General features: G+C 35.5%; 1 protein-coding gene across 8 annotated transcripts in view; it reads right to left on the bottom strand.

Annotated features, from left to right (window-relative positions):
- The window catches only part of ATP11B (ATPase phospholipid transporting 11B (putative)), a 71,485-nt gene that overhangs the window by 16,527 nt on the left and 31,211 nt on the right, over positions 1–23,747 (bottom strand). For 5 of the 8 annotated variants that reach the window (XM_062582779.1, XM_062582777.1, XM_062582773.1 and 2 more), the window contains exons 12-28: positions 21,965–22,162; positions 21,512–21,670; positions 21,050–21,222; positions 20,577–20,645; positions 19,478–19,551; positions 19,288–19,391; positions 18,980–19,179; positions 18,082–18,285; positions 17,684–17,837; positions 14,381–14,483; positions 12,845–12,990; positions 11,612–11,671; positions 10,611–10,738; positions 9,705–9,843; positions 5,879–5,944; positions 5,488–5,591; positions 4,696–4,861 (exon numbers count right to left, since the gene is read on the bottom strand). In XM_062582779.1, the coding sequence (XP_062438763.1) occupies positions 4,696–4,861; positions 5,488–5,591; positions 5,879–5,944; positions 9,705–9,843; positions 10,611–10,738; positions 11,612–11,671; positions 12,845–12,990; positions 14,381–14,483; positions 17,684–17,837; positions 18,082–18,285; positions 18,980–19,179; positions 19,288–19,391; positions 19,478–19,551; positions 20,577–20,645; positions 21,050–21,222; positions 21,512–21,670; positions 21,965–22,162 (2,247 nt within the window). Of the gene's footprint in view, positions 1–795; positions 882–4,695; positions 4,862–5,487; positions 5,592–5,878; positions 5,945–9,704; positions 9,844–10,610; positions 10,739–11,611; positions 11,672–12,844; positions 12,991–14,380; positions 14,484–17,683; positions 17,838–18,081; positions 18,286–18,979; positions 19,180–19,287; positions 19,392–19,477; positions 19,552–20,576; positions 20,646–21,049; positions 21,223–21,511; positions 21,671–21,964; positions 22,163–23,747 lie in introns of all 8 variants that reach the window. The other 3 variants (XM_062582775.1, XM_062582774.1, XM_062582776.1) reach the window with 2 other exon arrangements.

Below are 23,747 nucleotides of genomic sequence, written 5' to 3'. Positions count from 1 at the left end.
ACAGTGGGATAAAACATCAAACAGGTCAAGGCATTACTTATGCATAAGAATGTTTTTGTCTTACAACTGAAAATCAGCACTTGATAACGTTAGCTAGAGTGAATGCAGTGCGTTTGGCAAGTTTCAGAATTCTAACCTATACACACATACATATGTTTTAATCTTTTCTTGAATAATTTTTTAGACTCTGTACTCAAATGCCTTTGGGAATACGTAACCATAATGCAATGGAAACAAAAAACACATACTTTATAGAAGCATGAAACAAACACAAAAAGCCTCAGCTGCACAAGTGTACGTAGGCACCCAACTTAAAACATTTTCTGCACTTTCAACACAGGTGAAAGCAAATTAAAATGGACAAACAACTCGCAATAAATTGCTGCCTGAAATATATGGACCTTCCTGTCACAGCTTTATGGAGCTGAAATTATCCAACATGCAAAAAGCACTGTTAATTTTGATCATAAAGAAATTAAAAGCATTGTAACCATGCTAGAAACTGATTATTTAAAAATGAATGCAAGAAGAGCTAGATCTGTATTCTGAAAGTTGAGCATCATGCTAGGGATGTTCTTCCCTAAAAAAGAATGTCCAACACATGCCACTTAGGAGAAGCATTTGGCTCAAAAACACAGAGCAAAGCCAAGAAATATACCAAACTGAATGTATCTGCACTATAGATATTGCCCTCTCAACCGACTAATATTCATGCCTCTTCCATCTGTCTCGGCACTGGTTAGTTCATCTTCAGCATGCATAAGAGTTGATGAGGAACTGTCCCGCCTACTCTACCTAATTTTGCTCAGCTGATTCCTTGCCCTGGACAATGGCTGCAGTGCGATGAACTCGTCACTTAAAGCAACTCTGTTGGAGTACATCTACAATTGGACAGAGAAGGGATGGAACATACATGTCAGTAAGTAGTAGCAGTAATTTTCTAAGAGAAAGACACAGGACAAGACATTGTTATTTAAGTGGAAAACACATTATATACAGAACACAAGCCTGACACCTTCAGGATAGTTCCTGGGATCATCACAGTCAGTTATTTTTCACTAGGACCATTCTTAAATGTTCTTTAGTTTTCATACTGAGGAAAAAGGCCTATACGCTTACAGGCCTATACTTTACCAGGTGTCTTTATTCAGTATTAACTTCCCCCTCAATGATGTGATTTATATTTATCCAAAGATTGAGGTTTTCTTTACTGGCCATTTCTTCCTACATGATTCTATAGCAGTTGAAAAAAGTGGCAAAAAAAATAATACATATGCACACTCAGTGCATTGGGGAAGGCAGAACAAATCAAGCACATCCTGCTATAAAAGTCAACTCATATTAGCTTGTCAAATTTTTAATGTCCTGACTTCCCAAAATTGGACAGATTTTTTTTTTCTTTTTTTAAGAGAGCAGTGATATAGAATAGTCTTCACATTTAGAGATTTATCTTTAACAAAATTTCTCAAGCGTTTTTCTCTCATACCAGTTAAACTTCTTTGCTCTGTTAGGAACAACTTAGCTACAGGTAACATCTAACTGCTGAAAAATTAATTACTTCTTGATGTTATGAACTTATACTAAATTAAAACATGTAACATCAAATAACTTATACAGTCCATGCTGTAAGGTAGATGCCTAATGATGCAGTGAATTCAGAGCACCGAGTCGGTAACTCACACAGCCAGTGTGCTCTGAAACACTAGTAGCTGAGCAGTTCAGGAAATCGTGTGAAGTTTGCTCACTGCTCTCACTGGACTATTTTAAATTTGAGATCATAGGGGGAAAAAAACAAAAACAACAGAAACAGCTACAATTTTTAAAATTAGTGATTGGTTCATACCAACTTAAAATTAACGATTGGTAACAGCTTTTCTTGCCTGATAAAAAAACCTTAGTAACTGCAAACTAAGGTCTTTCCTTCTTTTCTCTTGTATGCAAATACACTAAATTTTGTCACACAGATAAAAAAAGAAGAATTAATATTAATTCAGTAATACACAAGGTGCATCTATACTACGAAAAATGCATTACAGTGGCAATACAACGCTCCGTATTCATTCTTTGGATGACTTCTATGGAGAATTTGCGTAGCTTTTAGGACAGAAAGATGTTCCCCTAACTCACAGTGAGTGTCAGAAACTGCTTTGAAACTGAGAGAAAAATATTTACTTGAGATCTTAAATAAGACTAACGAGGAATAATCACGAAAGAAGCACTCCGTCGCTTCCTGACAATAATTGGGCAAGTCAGCCAGTCATAGGATCATACTCGTTTATGTTTAGTTCCTCATTACAAGAGCAGCCTACGAAATTCAGTGAGGCTGTCTGTCCCATTACAAGTAGGAAAATCTCAAAAGAACAAACCTGAAGACAGTAACAGAGAGGTGCGTTCTTTTTGCAAATGCATTTTTAACTGTGACTCCACTGTCAGACATACACACAGAAATGGCTGAATTGCCTATGAAGCATTTCTGGTCAAATCAGATTTTAAGTCCCTAGCTAAACTTTACAATGTCAGAATTAGCTGTTTTCAGAAAAAAAAAAAGGCAGTATTTCATTAAGAAAGGACCCTACAGCAGATGCTGTCAAATGGCAAAGCAGAAAGGGAATCAGAAAAACAAAAATTACTGATAGAGGGGCACAAAGCAAAATCTCTTCGGCTACGAACCAAGTTATAGCCACAAGAAAGATGTCAGACAGTCACTGTTCTTTTCTAAAGGAGAGAGATCTGATCATGTCCATCATCATACAACTGCAATGGAAACAAATAAAAGCTGGATATTTGAAAGAATTCATTCAGAGAACAAGAGAATGAAATGCGAAACATAACATAAGGCTAGAGTCTAAATACATTTTTTTTGTTTGGTTTTAAAAACAAGTATTTTAAGAGCATGAGAAAACTTAGCAACCACACTAACCCACTGCTAGGCGGAAATAGCTGACTAAATAATATAGGAAGGACAGAAAGTGTTCAATAAAAAAGCAGATCTATGGAAGGTGGCATCAAGTTTTTTATCAAGTCTAGAGAAGAAGCTATCTGAACACTCATGGTTATTTACCTTGGATTTTGGATACTAAATTCCAAGGCTGGAAAAAGTAGCTAATATTATGCCAGTTTTGAAAAAGGGTTAATGGAATAACTTGGTTAACTTTGTCAGTTTGACACTGATCCTAGGCAAAAGTAAGAGAATGTTTCATAGAGATTTTTATTAATACAAATTAGATGGGTAATAATTTAAGTAAATCAACATGCATTTACTGAAAGAATTAAAAGGTTAGCTAGAGGTAACAGTATTGAGGTAATGCAGTTAAGAGTTCCATAACTCACATAGCCCAATGTAATTTGGACTAAGCAACTAGAAGACCAAAAAAAAAAAATCCATATGAAACACATTAAGTGGATTCAAAACCGCTAACAGGTTTCAGAATATAACTGTAAATGAGATATCAACTGGGTGCTTTTCTATTCACTTTCAATTTTTTTCCTGGGCCCTATGCTATTAGACTTCTCAGCAATGACCTAAAAGCACAGAGAAATAATCACTTTTTACACTTGCAGAAGAAAAAAGATTCAGAAGATAACAGGTTGGTGACCTATACTATTTAGTAAACTGAATACATTTGGGAGATTCTTTACTTCCATACTTGACACGGATATACGCTGTGCTGGAACATTGTTCAACGGTGACATCCAGAATTCAAGATGGAGGTTAAGGAATGTCAAAGACTACAGAAGAGGCACAAGAATTATTAAAAGACTAGAAAATATTCTTTACAGAAAGATTCAAATTCAGCCTGCTTATTCTGTCAGCGAGAAAATTAACTTGATCAAAAACCTAATTATGAAAAGAAAAAAGGTTGGTCACGGAAGACTTCAATTTAGTAGAAAAGGTATAAAAAGATAAAATGCTGAAAACTGAAACCAGAAAGAACAGCTATTAGAACAATGTATTAGGATGATCTTTGCATTACTGTCACTAAAAATAAAGAATACGCAAGCGTTCTTTATGTATGAGATATGTAACGAAGACAGCTGAATTAAAACAAGAATGATTTCCAGAAATTTATGTGGCTTATGTTAGGAGGAAGAAGAGTCTATTATCACAGCAGTTCTTCAGCCCTCATCCATGAATTTATGAAAGTATTATATAGGTAATTATCTTTAATTATATAATCAACCACCAAATACATGGTGTGATCAAGTTTTAAGAAATACTAATTAAACCAAGCCCTATCAAAGTAATTTTTAAAATTATTGCTTTCACTACATTTTAAGAATTATTCAATGTCAATTACAGTTGAAGACAAGAGTTTCTAGCTAGACAGAAGTAAAAGTAAGTTCAGTTACCAGCTTTAAAGCAGTATAAAAATGCACAATATAAACCTTTTATACTGTTGTAATCTGAGATGCAAAATATTGAATGATTCCTCTAAACAATTCTACTGTTATTAATAAATCGATTACTTCTAATACTGTTATTTTCTTTTAAGATGGTGGCCTAATTTTGGTAATTTTAAATTAACATTTTTCTTTCCAAATGAAAACACTGTCTTATGCACTAAACGTCACAGCGATTTAAGAGGTTGATTAAATGCCAAAATATCACAGGAAAGATTATCTGGTTAACAAGACAGATTTTAATAAATGTTCTCTTAAATACTAATCAAGTTGGACATAAACATATAATATTACCTGAGCTTTTTCAGTACTTGTTGGTTGTAGATGCCTGTACAGCACTTTCTTCACCACATCAAGAAACAAACAAGCAACTACGATGATGATTATGGCAAACCAAGCAGAACCACTTGACAACAGTTGAACAAATACAAAGTACATGTCCTGGGTATGTAAAAATGGCCTGAAAAGTTAGAAGAGGTGGTAATTATTAAACAATACTTTTAGCCAGTTAGTCCTGTACTTTTGTTTCTAAAACTTATCCAAACTTATGTTAACCAGCAAATCACTTAGGACACAGGGCAACAGCACCATGTTGTCCAAGAGTGAGTCTAGCAACCTGCTGGAACTGATCAGCAAAGAAACAATGCGGAAACACAAGTACAGAACCTAGGAGGAAAATATCTGTTTTAAACTCTGCTGCAGGACACCAGTCCTATCTCTCCAAACCTCAAAACACAAGCAGAGTATAGATCACTTCACTGATTCTAACTTCAGTGTCCTCATTTCCATTGCAAATATTTACCTATCACACAGAAGCTTTGGGAACCCCATCTACTTTTAAAACTGTCATAGGCTGTTGGATACAAACAGTTCCTGTCCCTGGGCACACGACAGCTTAACAGCATGGCTCTGACTTCAAAGAGAATCAGAGGCAAATGCCACTCCAGGTTCAGAATTCCCCCCCACGCACACATCTATAACAAAATTCAAAGCAATAGGGGAGAACAAACTACTTTTAACATAATGTTCTTTAATTTTACTTCATCCATCATGTGCGCTACAGAAAGGAGAGAAGAGAGCACTCACCAGATAATTCCCCCATAAAACAAGGAGAAAATGAAATAAAAAACAATAGATCCCCAAGTAACAAAATGGTTTATCCATGTCCAGAAGTGAGTTTCTAGTGCCATCTAAAACAAAAATAACAAATTTAACTAGCTTGCTTTCACAAAACCTGACAAATACTGGTCTGAAATAATTTGAATGTACTTAACAAAATTCCAGCTCAAACATTAAATATTGCTGCAACATACAAACTATGAAACAAAATTTTAACTACCAAAGCATAAATTTCTTTATCCGGGCTCCTTAAGAACTCACTACTTCTATGTAACTTTTGAATCAATTTAAAATTAATATTCTATGATATATTTGCCTATGAACTCAAGCACAGGGAATAAATACTGTAATATCATACCTTCATCGTAACAGTTATAACCATGACAGTGAAGACCAAAGTACCAAATGTCCAGTTTCCAAACATCTAAAAAAAAAAAAAAAAAAAAAAAAGCAAGGCAAAAGTCAGGAAAAGAGATCAGTTAAGAACATTCATAACAAGTTAGATTTTTCTCAAGTCAGCTATACTACTGAAACAAATCTAGGGACAGAAGCTTGTGACTTCACTAATCACAGTTAATGAAGGAAGGAGGACACAACACAAACTACTATCAAAAAATACAGCTTACAACATAAGAACAAAATTAACAGCTCACAAATCATATTCCTTCTTGGTTCAAAATAGATCACCAAAAAGGCTACATGGAAGATGAAGAAGCCCAAAATAATAACATGAACTGATAGGAAAACGAAGATACAAATCCACCCGCTAGGTGTAAACATCCAACCAAAAGCAAATACTGGGTGGAAAGTATCCACTTCAACATAAATGCAAAACACTTCTCAATTTGAGTTTAAACATTTCCAGATCATTTTCAACATGCAGCATCACCTGAAGGTTTGCTTTTTTCCAAGCAGTTTTACAATTCAAAAATAATGGTGCTGTTATATTTTTCAAAGAAAATGCCACGGAAAAGACACTTTGTTTCAAGGCTAATGAACAAATGTTAAAAAAAAAAAGTTAAACTTCAACCCTAAAACATTGTTCTGTCACTCTTGTAGTCTCTTGTCCATATAAGTTGAACCATCAAAACTCCGTACAAGTCCTACAACAACAAAATCTCAGTTCTGACAACCAAGCGGGGATGCCAGGTTTGTACACCACGTGCCCACATGCTACTCAGACACCCGCTGCCATTCTGCATGGGTCCAACCGCTCTGCTGCGGCGAGCGGCCTGGGTGCTCATACTGAACACTGCTTTTTGGCAGCTATTTTTGTCACCGACATACTCAACATTGACCAAGCCCTCATTTTAGCATTTATCTTTAACAAACCAGGCAAGCAATGAGAGAGGTGCCACATGCAGAGAGGCAAACTCATCCTGGATTGGAGTGGTTAGTACAGCATGAAACTGGGATTAATGCAGCTGTAGGTCTTCTTACAGAGCTCTGACAACAAAGGAAAGAGGGGGAAGAAAAAGAAAAAAAGGAGACCAAAACAACCCCCCAACAACCTATATAACAGTTCTCACAACTACTTATCTTTATAGAGGACAAAAAAATAAAGTAGCCATGAGCCGATTTTAAAAAGTAGCAGATCTTTGTTTTAAGAAGTCTTCTGAAGACTACTATAGGTTTGAAAAGTAAACAGGAAATGTTTGACAAGTAGCACATCAGTATTAATCTTGGAGTAAAATTAGGCTACTGCTTTCAAGCAACCTGTGAAAGAAAGTGTCTTTGCTAACACCTCTCTAAATGGTCAGAGTTAGAATGCAAAATATGAACAAGTTCTTGCCACCATTTTATTTTTGAACGTGTTTACATTGTGGATGCTGCATCCTTTAATCCTGTGAAGTAACAGATACAATATTTTGTATCTCCTCCTCCTCTAGACTCTTACCATTTGCCTGTTAGGTTTCAATATCTGACGACATGCACAGCATGAAAGAGGGGGGAGAAAAGAACTAAAAGATCAAGTTGTTGCACAATGCATTGATGTAAGCCTAATCAACCCCAAACATTAACAAATTACATGCAATCAGCTCTACTGTGCTTTGCTCCAAATTGGTAACTCAGAATGAAAATTGAGGCTGATGCTGGCTCGTTGCCTTGCACTGACACGATGCTGTATCACATGTTCACGTACAGAGGTCACTTCCTGCAGATCATTACAAGAGAGCACACATGGGAAGTTTCTCTTGCCTTTAACTTTTGCACATGTTAAAATTGCGAACTACTTTATCGACCATGGATATTTTACTGCAGCACACAGCTCTGCTTGTTCCAATAACCATCTCCTAGCAAACACAGAGAAGGTAGAGGATGTCTCCAAATAAATTCTAAGGATTTGTTTCGTTTCTTTTTTCTCAATGTCACATTACAAAAACCACGAACAGCCAAAGGACATCTGAAAGCTCTCATCTAGGATGCTTGTTCTATATTTAAAGAATCTTGAGGTTAATGTACACAAGAAAGTATACCAAAACCTTCTCCCTAGCATTTACGTTAACACAGACTGTAGTCTAGATTTCTACAACACAAACAAAACAAACTAAACATTTGTTACTAAATAAAAAGTCTCCTTCTGCCTTGTAGATGTTTATTAAGCAATTCCAAAGTGCTTTGACTTAGCTGACAAGTGCTCTAAATGCACTGATCTACAGCGTAAAGTTACTTCATTAAAATACTACTGAAAGTCCATTACCAATTCACAATTATTTCAACCAGAAAGTCACGTAGCCTGTAAAAATGGCAGAAATGGCAGCAGAGGAAATTCATACATTTATTATACAAATTATAAAAGACATTTTAGGCTGAGGCAGAACTAAGTTAATGTTTTTATCAAACATCTCATGAGGAAACAGGTACTTTAGCTAGCTGCATCATCCCCCACCTACTGCTGCTTTCTCTGCAAGGACACTAAACACCAATTCACATGCTCTCTGACTTCAGTCACTTGACAAGTCTCACCATCGTCTGTTCACCAGTATACAGAAACGTTTTTCTTACTAGACCTCCTGAGCTCAGGTGCATCCTCTCACACCAGGAGACCAGTATGAAGACATAATGAGGTCATTTTGGGGGTGAAGTGCCATAACTCACAACCCTACTGAGGGCTACGTGAGAACGACCATGCACTTCATGTCGGCAGTAAGAACGACATAATGAGATAAGGAATGTATTCTGGATCACCAGCTGAAACGGTTTTATGAGAGAAAAGCAGACTCTAATTGTTCTAAGCTGGGTTAAGGAATTCAGAATCAGGGAAATGAGGAAGCAGACTTGTACTAGATTCACCTGAGTTTTGTTTTCTGTAAATGACTTTCCCCCTTAACTTTCACCTCTCTAAAACAGAAAGGGTCAAATAAAACAATGACTTATTTAATGAGATTATCAAATACTTAAAACCAAAATGACCAAAACGTCCCCCAAAGCCCCCAGTGAACTAAAAAGCATAATTTAAAAGCAACTAATTTTTGCAACTGATTTGCAAAAATTCTTAGTAATTAAATAATGCATTTTCAGGAGAAGCTTTAACACTGCTGAAGGTGCCAAAATTTACAATGAGTGCTCAAGAGAAGCCAATATTTGACATTGCAATCAGGTTTTAAGTCCAACTCAAAATGAGTTTAGAATGAATACAAATGCTCATCTGAATAGTGATGAGATCCGATTTTGGCAACAAAGTAAACAAAACAAATTAAAACAAAATTTAAGACAACCATAACACATATTATCTAAAAAGAACTGGTCTTTGTGGATACCTGCTTTCTTACAACAGAAGGTCTTTCTTATAATCAAAAGAAACAAAAACTCAATAGAGCAGGAAAACAGAGATGTAATGTTGTATTGATAGCTGTGATTTACATTTTTTAAAAAATTAGAAGATCTGTGCTAACTGGAATGTGAAAGTTCTACATCACAAGTTTTGCAAGAGTAACATTCGAACATTAATTTATCACATTCTTCCCCACTCAGTTTCCTCACTTTACAGAAATGTTCTGAGAGCTAAAACAAATAATTGCAAAGCCTCTTTGATATTTCTTAGTCCGTAAAATCGAAAAATTTAGTAAAATACTTTATGAATAATTTTGAGTTATCTAACACAACAGGATTTTGCAAAATTCATTAAATAAAAAAAATTAACCACAAAATACAGTAGTGGTATAATTCATATGATATTTTACCTGGCCATTTCCCAGCAGAGAAGTGTCTTCTCCCATTAGAAGATACGAGCCATAAAAGAAAACAAATGCATGAAAGAAGCCCAAAATGGTCCAATAAAGAAATGGTTTAAACCCTAGATGGGCATTTTTACTGATGTCTCTGCAGAAATAAAACAGATTTCGGATTTCAGATTGTCTTTATATAACCCATCAGCTATTGACTTTGTACAAATGCTACTGCTTGCATAAATGCAATTTTTCACTGTGCTGAACAAGTCGAGGTCAGAACAGCAAGAACTGGAATTCCTCTCTCTCGAGGTAGAATTACAAGATGAACAAAAGGCCAGATTCTCCTAACATTTTCACCTCTGTTCTGCTTAAAATACCATTGGGGGGTAGGGGGGAGAGAGTTAGAGGGGGATGACAAAATAAAAGACATCTAAGAGTTAAAAATAATTTTGAAAAACATATACTTCTTTCTCCAATAAACAGTATGCAGTGCAATATTCTGCCACTGGGAGGACATCTAATTCTACAGAAAACCACTTCTCTGTTTAGTAAAGCATTTTTGCTGTGATTCACCTAACCAGTGTCCAAGTTTTTCATTTTTCATGCCTGAGTGACTTCCAACCCCTACACGTAATGGGTTACAAATCACATAAGCCAAGTGCTCAATTCTTTTCCAGTCTTAACATAACTGCTTAAAAAGATGCTTCTCTTAAATTCCTGATTTGAAATAGCTTTGGGGATGAAAACTATGTAACTGCAGTTCCTCCTCCCTTGAGAGGAAGTTACAGTTAACAAAAACTGTACAAATTACAGATACTGATACTGTAGGAATGTATATTAGCAAGTTCAGACTTCTGCAGAGGCCACTAATCTTCTAAATGATGTGCTATTGGGGCAATACAGATAGGATATACATACCGATAGAGCACAGGTTTACTCTGTAATATATGCGGATGCACGTGCTGTTCAAAAAGACTGTAGATGAGGACAGGCAAGGAAGTGAAACAAATATTGTACAAAGTCAGGTATACACTGTCATAGAGTGTCTGCAAAGGGAAACAAAGATTGAGTGTTGTAAAGAAAGCTATTGTATATTTTTTAAAATCTTTACTTAGCATACTGATAGTAACAACAAACAACTAATTATGTGAGTTTACTAAGTAGACAAAGAGTTATACTAATATAAAATGTTACTAGGTAGGTTATATTTTCTGTTGTCAACTACACAAGCCATCAAATTTTGAAAATGAAGCTAGATACTTGCCAAATGTAACATCTATCTGGTTTCTACACAGTCACCCTTTCCACGCAGAAATTTGCCAATAGCAAGTGGAAAGTATGCAGACAGACTTAAATTTTGTAGGTCTTTCAAATTTAACTGTACCGTGGAGCACAAGACTTCCTTCTGCTCCCCAGGAAAGCAGCTGAGTAAAAAGTTATATGCATCAAATGCAGTATAATTATACACTAATTATGGTTGTATTTACTTAAACATGGGAAACAGAAGGCCAGTAGTTGGTCAAGCAATCTTGAAAAATATAGGCCAAAACAACCAGTAAATTGCACTACCAATTCATAGCTTCTCTGGAGGAAAAGAGACTGGCCAAATAAAGATTCCCTTTTGGAACAAAAATATTTAAGGGTCATTTTAAAACCTACATGATTTTGTACTTTTAAAAAAGCTTCAGGGCACCTATTTAGTGATTAATACACAGTAATAACTTAAAATTGCACTTTTAGGATTTCATCTGTACAAATCCGCTAATAAACTCACTCATTAGTAATAATAGTACAGATGTGGAAAAGTCAGTGAATACATTTGCTTTTGAAGAGAGGAAGAACAATAATTCACTGTTTTCTCCCCATTTTTCTAGTGCTCCTACATAAGTTTACCAAGAAGTAAAGCATCCAATACTTACTTGTTGTGAAAACAAACAGAAGAACTGATACAAAAATTGTGGTGTAATAAAGCACACATTCTGCAAACCAAGAAGTGAAATAATTAGTCCTCTAGTATCTGCTTTACAACCCTGAAAATTACCAACTCTAACAAGTAGGCAAAAATACACAGGGAGAGATAAGGTATGTCATCATTTTAATTGGCAAGGTGAAGCAATAACGCTTTCTGAAGAGCATATTTTGTTTCTCCTTTGCAACAAAATCTAAAACATTTCAGCTTAATCATGTATGTGCTTGATAAACACGTCTCATTATATGAATAAAAAAATGCATGCAGGAAGTCCCAAAGGAGGAAAAAATCCCTCTATTTCCTATTCAGTATCTTAGGAGCATTCAACAGTTTTCTTTGAAAAGTTTCCGTATTTCATCCGAGAAAGTCTGTGCCCTACTTACGTGAGGGAAAATACAAAAGAAAATCAAAATCCAAAGCCAAGTTTTTATATTTAAATGAAAACGAACAACAGAAGACAAAAACAGGCTAGGTAGTCAGTGCTAAAATCGGAGATTAATTTCAAGCGCGATAGTGAATTCTGACTTCATATCACATCTGATAATCAAGAAAAAGAAATTATCAACAAGCTTACTCTGCTGTTCCATGCCTGTAGCCTCCTGCTGTTCTGTGGGCACCCTGAGAACTCAGTCTCTGGTGCTTGCTTCCCTTGCAGTGTTTCACCTCAGGACCTCTGAAGTCAAAGCTCAGACCCTTAAGTGTCTTAAGGCATAGTATGCCTATGGGCAAAGAGCATGCTCTTTCCCTACATGCTCTCTGCATGCCCCCAACTCCCTCAACTATTTTCTGTGTTCCTTCTCCCTTTTAAGATAGACTAGAGAGTATAGTTAATTTTAAAAATCAATGAACAGAAGAAAAGGTTAGCAGCTGTACTTTAACATCTCGCTAAAGAACATGCTAAATTTCAAGCTAGTAACGCTGCTTTCAGACAGCAAACAATGACTGCTTATCAGCCTACATGAACTCCACTGTGGTATTTAAAACCTATTTTTAAGTGGAAGTACTAAAGCAGTTTCATAGTTAAGCTACTATACTCTGTTGTAAAAATATCAACACCAGAACGCACGTTAATTAGCACAGAAGACATTAATTCATTCCCAAGGAAAACATTAAATCAGAAATAAACTTCTTGCTGGGAAAAAGCTTTTTTTTTTTTTTTTTTTTAAGTTCACTTAAGACTTACCTTATAAAAAAAGTACTGTACAAGGGTTGCTATTCTAATATAGTAAAAGTGGCCATGAACAAAAAGCAGCTTGGAGAGGAATTTAAACCGTGCTATTGCATAGTCACTGTTTCTTACAGCTTGTCTTCCTTCCTTACCCATGATTCCTGTAATATTTGGGGAACAAGAAACACAGATTAAATACTAGCAAAATGGAAGTTTAACAAACATATTTGAAAACCACATTTAGGTTTTTGTGCACTTCAACATCATAAAGTCTTCAGCAACTTCAAGACATTGTTTCTGACACAACCGAGGAAAATTGTTTCTGTAATGCTGATGCAAAAAAAGCAGCATATTTCCATGCTTGCTTAGGAAAAGATTTAGGAAGACACAGAAATAATATCCATATGAAGTCAAGATAAATCCCAAACTTCTCAATAAAGACATGCAAACCATTACTGATCCTTCAATTTGATTAATACATTCTGTCTTAGAGAGGTTTTTCTCACAGTACTATATGGGAAAAACACAATCTATATTCAACAGCAGAATGAGATAAATGCTTACAGTACCAATTTACTTAATTGCAGTTCTTGACAGACAATGCACTTCATCTGTCACAACTGAACACAGATCAAATTCATTTCTAAAATCTATTAAGATTAGTGTAAGATTATGCAGAGAACACAAAATGCCCTTTTACAGAAGATATGTAGCTTGGGATTCCCGAAAACCAGACATTCAAAAGTACTGCTTGCTTTTGAAAAGAGTAGTCTAAAGGTCCCCCAGCAGACTCCATAGCAAAGATCTACTATTTCTGGCCAAAGTATATGCAATACCTGACATGCTACAAACCACAGCTGGAACTTGGATAATTGTATTCTTAGTAAGTCTCAGTTAGTCGATAAACTGTATGATAAAGCAGCATCTGCTATTGGTTTGTAACTTCCTCAAGCAGGCTATATCCATAGTCTTCAAAATCAGGACCACAACTAGCCATTACATACACCTCTTTAATCACATAAAGGGCGACAGACTGAATAACCTTAAAGTACTAATACCTTATAAAAGATTCCTCCACCACTAACCATTTTTGCAAGCATCATCCAAAGAAAAGCATGCAACAGAAATACCAAAACTATACTGGTGATGAGTTTCCAATTCAGCCATATATATTTTGTGTTTTGCACCTGAGTTATGTAACTCAGCAGAAAATAAATATAAAGAAGTTACCAATTTTTCATGTTGAGCACTTCTGAGATTCTGGTTAAAGAAAGACTTTTCTGCTCTTAAGACAGTAATAAGCAGAGCCTCTGAACACTGGTCAGCTATGTAACAATCACAAAACTTCCAAAAGCAAGCGCCCTTTGCATTTTAAATTTCACTAGAGTTAGGCTACAAAAGGTAACTCAGATTAATGCCCTGTCACTCAGAGATACAATAATGTTAAGTTTATCTGTTTATAAATACATGTTTGGATTAAGACTATTCATGATTTAACTGTCCACTAAAAACTGCATCTTATTTATCTTTTTTTCTTCTGACAAAAGTTACCTATGCCAACATGTGCTTCTTGTATCATGCTCACATCATTAGCACCATCACCGATCGCTAATGTTATAGGTTTCTCTGGAGAGGTTTTTAACAGTCGCACTACCTGGGGAAAAAAAAGGCAGGAGTTTTTAGAATTAGACAGATACACTAGCTACAGACCATGCCACTAATTCCTGAGTATCTTAGTAACTTACCTGCCAGTAAATGTAGTTATTACATTTTAGGAATGGGCACTCCTGAATGAGAAAGATCTTTGGCATTTCACATATGCAAATTCACAGCTCCTTTAGATAAATTGTTTGCTTTGGAGCACAAGTTTTATTTAAATATTAAATCTGCTTCTTTGGCATAAATAAAACTCCCACATATTTACATTTTGTTTCATAACCCTTAATTTGTTGGTTTATAATACAGAAAATGCAAATAAAGGTTGGAATAGAAAATTTAATTAGGGAGTAATCCAAGATTTAATCCCCTTCATCAGACTGCTTGCATCATATTTTCTGTATTACACATAGTCAAGTTCACAGAAGAAAACTCTTATTCAGCAGTACAAGTGAAAACATACACTCTTGGGAACAAGTTTATTACATGAACATCTAGAACATCAGAGACTAATCAGTGCAAAAGAGAGGTTTGGGGGCAAGGAAGAAAAAAAGCTAACTCAGAGAACAATATATAGTGTTATTAAGGAAAACATCTTCTCTTTTTTTTAAAGCAACTTCATTATCACCAATGGATATTCCCAATGAGGTACTGCAAAGTATCAGAAGAAGAAATGACAGAAAGATGAAAAAACATTTCCAGGCTCTAGAATCCCCAGAAGAGTAGCGCGACCCTGCTGCTCCCAGATAGGAAAGAGACCCTTCATGTGAGTGCCAGCAATATTCTAAATGGAGAGGAATCATTAAATTAGGTATTTGGTTAAGGAAAGTTAGTAATTAGCCTTCCTGACAAGATAGACAGCTCTATCTAAAGGTATAAGCTTCATGAATCCAATCAAAAATGGGCTACAGAAGTGAAGGTGCTGAATGAAGTTTCAAAAGGCTTTCTGAAAAACATGAAAAATTTATTACCAAAAAGATACCGTGCGTTTCTCCGATATGCCAGAAAACATATAGGGGAAACGCAAACACAGCAACATCTGCATGCAGTAGACAGACACAACCAACTACATTCAAATAATTGAGAGCTAGCTGGCAGTGTCAGTGCCTTGACTAGGGAGTGGTAACTTGCCTCACAGAATATACATGAGGAATACAACAGCGATTAAACACAGCCACAGTTCAGAGAAATCCTCCTTCCTGTGGGAATACATTTCCTAATTGCAGGTATTGATATCCAAGTTTAAAGGTTCTCCATTCCCAAGGAGTAATTATTTCAAGTATATCTAACATTAGATCTTAGCAAGCAGCCTTAAAAAACGGTAGCAGAACTGCAGTGTGTCACCCAGATCAGTCCTCATTAGAGACTGAAGACTCTGGTCATTTAGACAGACACACATCTACGCCAAAAGGTCAGGACAAATCCTCTGGCAAATTTTACTAGCAGCAGTTAGTAGCAGCTCTGAATGACTGACATGAAAAATGTTTAAAAAGGCATCAGAGCCATGAAATATTTGAAAAATATACACACAGCTAGTGAGACTGCTGGCCATATACTAACATACATTAACACTGGGGAAGAAAAAAAAGAGGGAGAAGGAGAAAAGATGGAAACATTAAGCTGACTTCCAGCTTAACCATGGAATACACCTTAAAAATTTTATCTCTAGCAAAAGAACAAACTGCCACACACTTCCTTCTCCACTCAACCCCTTCCATGTTATATGGTATTTGTCTCAGTAATTTACACACTTCAGCTTTAAAAATTAAAAATTCACTGTCATGAAAATTTGGTTTTACTGCAAATCATGGCAAAATACAGGAAATAATAGAACTTATCTGTTGCGTAGGATAAGAATTAAAGAGAGCATTACTAGCTGCTATCTGCTAAATTTAGCAGTACAAAACACATTACTGATAGGATTCGATGACAAATTAAGAAAACACACACACACACAACTTCATATAATAACTACAAATTCAAATAACTCCACTTTAAAGAGACACAGGAGACAGTACAAATTCTAGCTGAAGCAAAGTGGACGCTCATCAGGAAAGCCACTTTTCTCCTAGTAGTTACAAGGAACTTCCTTTTAATGTTTTATAAAACTTAGTAAAAAATTAATTTCTGTAAATACCTGAACAGTTTTATAATGAAGTGATTTTAAAAACTGGATTAAAAATTGGGCCAACCCTTGGAAGTAGGAAGAGCGAAAGACCCTCAACCATTTTCATCTGCTTGAGACCCACTTTGCAATAAGCTATGCAAGAGTCTCTTCCAGAGCCTACTAGTCTGTTGTTGTAAATAATTACATTAACAAGCCAAAGAGTTCACTCAGAGGCTAAAGCAAAGCAAGAAAAATAGCAATTCTGAAGACATTCCGAACTCTGGCCAGAGAGGAACCTACACATTCATAGATCTGCAGCAGATGGACATCAGAACTTGATTTTCATAAGTGGGCAGAAAATGCTACTTGACAGGATCTGAAGGGCACCAATGATGTGGAATGCATTGCAGCTGAGCAAATAACTAAAAAAGCCTACATATTTATTACACTGATACATAGGCTAAAATGATGCTTCCTTCCCTTCTCCCTGCTGAAAATACAAATCTATGTAAACACTTGCATCAGATTACTTGCTGTTTTTCTCTACATTTACAGATATGTATAACAAAAAGACAGCATTTAAAACCAGAGAGAGGATATTTACAGAAAACAATCTGATCGTGGATACAGAGGTTGTCGTATGTTAACCAGTGACTTGAAACAACGCAATCATGTTATGATGATCTCACCATCTCAAGTTATGATGATCTTATCTCAATCAAATTCACTTCTCCTTTCTTCCACTCCAGAAGGAAAAAGTGGCAAAAATCTAACTCATTCTTGTAGTACTTTATTTTACCAAAAGGTTACTTCATGCAAAGGAAATTACAAGAATAATAAATGGTGGTGGCATATTTTGAAACTATCTATTTACAAATGTTTATAAAAGCATGTAGCAAGTTAGCCTTCTTAGTTTTAGGGCAAATTCCTCCAGTTCAACTGAATTTAACAATTCAGTTATGCAAAAGCCAAAAAAAAAAAAAAAAAAAAAAGGCCAGGCAAATGGACAAAGCATTTGCAGAGATCCTTGTCTCTTTTAGAAATCAAGCTAAAAATACTCATAGGACAATTCTGACTATATCCTCACTTACCTTTGCTTTCTGAAGGGGTGCCATGCGACAGCACAACACTGCAGAACAGTTTTTACAAACTTCCATGAACAGTTTTTCATGTTCCCTGAGTGCGAGAGAGAGGCTGGTCCCATCCACAACCAGTCCATGCTGGATAACATGGTCTTCTTTTATTCTATTCAGGGACAAGAAGGTTTTGTATTGGCGGGAGGGAAAAATTTCAGTTTTGCTACAAATTATGCAGTTGCTCATAATAAGCAGAGAGGGAAGCCTGTTAGACAGCCTGTTTCTTGAAGTCTATTAAAATCAAAGTAAATTCATCTGTTTGGCACGTAAATCAAAGTGATTGTCATAAAATTTGACATTAAAAGAAAAGCAAATTTAGATAATCACTGAGATAGTGACATCTGGTATTTTACCTCTTGGCTAGCTGCCTCAGTTGCTCTGCGCATGTACTGTCTGATTTGTGCTGTACAAGTTCAAGGATGTTCATGGTCCTATGAAAGTGTCCACATGACAAACTGACACTAACAGCGGTTTCATGTTTATCTCCAGTGAGTACCCATACTTTGATACCAGCCAGTCTGAGTGCTTCAATAGTTTCTTGAACTTTCTCCTGCAGTCTAGAAACAGGAAAATCTTACATAACCAAAAGAGCATTTAAAAAAGAAAGAAAAAAAAAAATCCTGCTCACATTGTAACAGCACCACTGCCATGATTATGTAAGACATATTCTGTTACCACCAATATAACGAAGGTTTCGATGAAACAAAACCTGAACTTCAGTTCTGCTAAGCAAAGCAATTCAAAACTTGTAATAAGAATGTCTCTATTTAAATTAGGCAACATCACTGCACTTGAGAAGCTTCAAAACAGTCCATAAGAATTACCATCTGTTGTGATATATGGAAAAAAATCTAGCATTCCAGCATTCAATACACTCTCCAATTTGCAGGATATACATTACACAAGTAGAATGATTTCTAAAGTAGCTATGTACCGAAGTTCTCCCAAGGAATTAGCTATTACCCTTAATATTCAGTGAAATTATCCTGACTTTGTTTCATGTACATTATGATGAAGGACATCTCTTCCTGTGAAGTACCCGGCATGTCATTGTTACTATGCCAAAATCAATTGGTACAACATGCATTTGAAGGCTTCTCGATCAAAAAGTAGTGGTAAACATACTAAACAAATAGCATAGAACTTCTGGGGATGGCTGGACATTTTTTCATGGCACATATCATAAGGCAGTAATAAATCCTAAACTTGCTCTGTTTTTCAAATGTAGTTGGTAGAAATTCCATCACATACTTGTCTTCTACTCCTGTAGCCCCAAGCAATTCCAGATCCCTTTCTATGAAGTTGAACACATCTGCTAATTTTTCTTCCCGCTGCTGTAAGGCGGTTCTGGCCTCATGAAGGCGTTTGCCAATTTCTTGATACTCCTCAGGTGTGAATCTTCTGTAGGCTATGCACAAAGTTCTTAGTCCTTTCTGTGAGGAAATAAAAGACTACATTCAGAGTAGACTAGATTCTGATCTAACAAGAAGATATTTGTTCACTTCATGTCTCAGAATATGCACCTTCTTGCAACCAGCTGGACAGATGCCTACACTTACCAAGGCAAATTCATCCACATGTATCCTTGTTTTGTCTATTTCTCCACTCTTACTACGAGGAAGAATGGAAGATTCTGCTCCCTTTGTGAATAAAAGCTTTTCCCCTATCAAGTAAAATAGAATGAAAATTAAGAATACATATTATTTAAGAAGTTATCATCTGTAGCTTGGGCAACTTCTGATCTCTTACCTGAAGGACTCTCTACAATGACACTCATTCGTCTGCGATTTGGATCAAATTCCAAAACATGAAGCAATTTGTACCTTTATTTTTTGTTTTAATAAAAGAGGGAAGGGGGAGAAACCATTTTTAGAAATGAATTTTCAGAGAGAGTTACTTATAAACACACAGTGACCCCACAGTTATTTTTGTATAGAAACTCTAAAAGTAATACTACCAGTTAAAGTCACTGTTATCTATGTTTCTGCAATTAATTGCTTTTCAACACTTTATATATACACTTCATATACACAAAGTTCTATCCCAAAGGATAAAGGTTCTTCTACCAATAAGAATTTTGATTCCTGAACACTAGCTTTACATCTGGAGATTACTATCAGCTCCTAACTATTCTTTTATCCTCTTATCATTACTTCAAGTATAACTCGGAAACTGTATTTTATTTTCTAAAGGTCAAATAATCTACACAGTCAAAAAAGATTGTACTATCCCTGACAATTGGACCTTAAAAAAAAAATACCAAACACTAGTTTGGAAAACTAATTTGAGGTAGTTAAGTTTGAAGAACTGACAATTAACTGACATAAATCAAATGGAGAAAAGATGCTATGACGTACTGTAGAGATAACATTTCTACTTATGTTATAAATATCTTTAACGTAGACAATGTTTCTACTTATTTTAGACAAATACAAATTATTGGATTATTCATGTGTGATAGCTGTCAGCACAGCTGATTCTGGGAACTTCTAGAGCTGAAACCACAAACTAAAGCTTGAACAAACAATGCAATTCCCCAACTCCAGCACAGCCTCAACCTCTGAGGGATGCACAGAGACGTAAACTGTTAAATATACACACCTATACAAAGTAACTCGCACATAAAATTCTTGCATTTCAATCCATTTGGTAAGGAGTAAGATATAAGCTGTCTTGAAGATATCAAAGGAAAATTATTAAAAACAGAAGACTTCTGGAAAAGGCAAGTGGGGTTTTTTTGGTTTTGTTTTTTTTTCCGTTTTTTGAACGGAGAAGATTAAATAGAGAACATTATTATAATTTCCATTATTGTTTTGTCATTCAAAAGAAGGAAAGAATAAGTGAATACCTTTCTGGTTTTCCAAGACTTTTTACTTCCATAGTGTCCCCACTAGTTCCAGTGAAGACTACTCCAACTCTAAAAGAAAGAAAACAAAACAGACATTTGATTGGCACTTTAGATCTAGTATCTCTTCATCTGATGTTATTGGATGCAAAGGAAAAGGACCCTTATACCCTACTACTGCTGTATATTTCTAGGAAAAACAAACAAACAAAGAATGCCCACTTTCTACAGTATTTTTAATAGCAATGTATTTTTCCCAGTTTAGTTTTACAAATATTTCCATAAATATTTGTAAACTCTTGATAATATATCAAGGTTTCACATTATTTAATTCTTTGTACCTTTTCATAGCAAGGTGTTATTGCCAGGCCTTGGGTGTTACAAACTTTTGATACAGTTTTTCAGATTGTCTTTAGAACAAATTGTCTGCCCTAGGAGGAATTCCTACATTCCATTATTTGAGCATTATAACTCACCGGCTTGCAGCTTCAACTAAAGCTTTCTCATCTGGTGAAGAAGCATAATATTCCAATGGGGATGGTATTCCATTGGCATACCAGGGACCATCAGCACCATCTGTTTGATCTGCATTAATCTGCACTGTATGACAAAGACAAACTGCTTTCAAGAAGAGCTCTTCCTCTTTCACCTATACAAAACAGAACGTTATTTGTAACATTTTGATATTATTCCAGGTTTGAATACATATTACATTTTTAAGTAAAAAAATCTTGTTCTGTAAGTATTGCATGTTTTAAAAAAAATCACATTTCTCAATCTATTTAATATAAATCATTTGTTCAGTAACAGTTAATAGCTTCAATCCACTCTGAAAATTTTATTCTTTAATGCAAACATCTAAAGACTACTTCTTTGACATAAAGTATTTGTTATCTAGAAAGTCTAAGGGGAGAGGATGGAAAAAAAAAAAATCTTACCAAACTGTGCCTATTTCCATCTGGAGAATCTTCAGACAGTCCCTCTGGAGTTAGTTTCCCATTGATCTCTTGGTACTTTATGCCATTAATGGAGCACTCACGAAACTGCATCTCATTTTCAGTTAATGTACCAGTTTTGTCTGTAAACACATACTCTATCTATTGCAGAATAAAACAAAAGAACAACCAAACAAAAAAAGAAGTTTGGAATTATATATGCTTTCCACAAGATAAGAAATCTCAACTCATTGTCTCTATCACATACTCTCTTCTTTTTTTGGACATGTATGACAACTTAATTTTAATTTTTGCCAAGAAATAAAATGTTTATACCTTACTTTCAAATTAATCAAGTTATCAAAGCAGAATCAATAAGAAGTCTGTAATAATGATTGATATTAAAAAAGTAAAATAGCATATATAAAAAAAGGAGAGATTATATTTTTTTTCTACCTGCCCCAACTCTTCATTGAGGTCTGAAGTATTTACTTGTGCTCTCTGGTTTGTTTCTTCGTGGTAGAGGTCAAGATCCCAGCCAATAAAGAAAGATCCAAGAAATTTCTGCATCTCAACAGTCACATAAAGTGAAATAGGTATAATAAAATTGTACAGTACCAGAAAAGCAAGAAAATCTGAAATAAATCTCAGAATCTATGAGAGAAAAAAAAAACGTAGAGATTACTGCAATGATCAGGTTAAACATGGTTACTTAAGTATATTTCAGTATGTATGAAAAATAACAAATTAATAGAGCTGGAGGAGACTGAAGTCTCACGTATACGTAAGAGATACAACATGTGCAGCCACAATACAGGCATTTCCAAGCTGCCTCAGTAATGTGTCTTCAGACCAATGCAAGAAGACTGACTTAAACTATGACTGGATGTTTCGGTTCTCAAGTTCATTAATTTTTGCCTTCTCCAGCCAGTCTGTCACAAAGGCTGTCAATTAGTATCAACTGTATCGTTCATTCTATAACACAGAAACTCTCTTGAAGGATCTGGGAATAAACTAACATGTTACATGTTCCATCAAACAGCGTCAATTCATTGGCTTTTCTAAGGAAACGTAAATGGTGAATACCAAACAAATGTTGCTCCATACACAAACGAATCCGTAAATATTCTCTGTTGGTATTAAAAATGGTTTAGGACAGCACACAGAGAAGAAGGTTCCTGTCTACTGACATTGCCCAGTGAAGTGAGTGACCTACACTACCCGATAGAAAGCCACTGTGTAGACTTGAGTGGTGCAAACTTCTGTCATGCCTCTTCAAACCACTGCCCGGGATGCTTACATAAAAATTTATCTAAACAACTATGTAAATGATGATAGAAATTTCTCTTTATTAGGTATGACAGCTTTAACTCTAAAATACAATCTTACAGCCTCTTTGAAAGTCTCTCTTTTTAATCTGCCCACCAAACTCAGTATTTAAGTTGCATTTTGGGAAAACTACCAATATGCAAATACTGAACAAAGGAGATCTGAGACATGAAAACTGGAACACATTTTCAACTTCACCAGATACTGGTGTAAGAAAACATTCTGAGGAAGTGGAATATAAAGCAGTCAGATTGCGGAGCTAAACAATGTTTGTTCCTCCCAATTATGGAGTGTTGTTATAATTACTTAATAAAAACCAATACCATTGATTAAAGCGTCTTACAAAAACTTAGGACGTTCAGTGCCTTATGAGATCTTCAAAATTGAAGCAGACCAGACAGATGATGACCGATGGCAGTAATTCAAATAAGAGAAGATATACTGAGAAGCGACAACAACTAAAGTTAGCTAGCTTTTTCAAGAACTGTACAGTAAGCAGTACGCTGCAAGAGACAGGATGGATGAACAAAGACAGCGTATTAAATACAGGCTGTATACTGAGAAATGCAAAACCGACTGCGGACGAATACAGCAAACACGGCTCCTGAAGACCAAGGTGAGAGGATGGAATAATTGAGTAAATACTTATGCTGCTTGTTTTCCGAACTGAAAAGGTTCAGCATGTTACTCCAACTTTGACAGAAACTATTTCAAATTAAAAAGCAGCAAGCATTTACTTAATTGACCACTTCAAATAGTTGAAAATGTTTTAAATATGTGCAGGTACTAAAAGAGAGAGTTACTACACATGTAATTTGAAAACTATGCAACTCATTTGGTACTATTCAACAGTGACATTTTTAGCTAGATTATCTTTAAGTACACTGAAAAGTTTTTGGTAACTGTATTG

Source organism: Rhea pennata, chromosome 9 (genome assembly GCF_028389875.1).
Source record: "Rhea pennata isolate bPtePen1 chromosome 9, bPtePen1.pri, whole genome shotgun sequence".
NCBI classification, from domain to species: domain Eukaryota; kingdom Metazoa; phylum Chordata; class Aves; order Rheiformes; family Rheidae; genus Rhea; species Rhea pennata.
The sequence above is the reverse complement of the archived record's forward strand: the minus strand, read 5'-3'. Positions and strand labels throughout refer to the sequence as shown.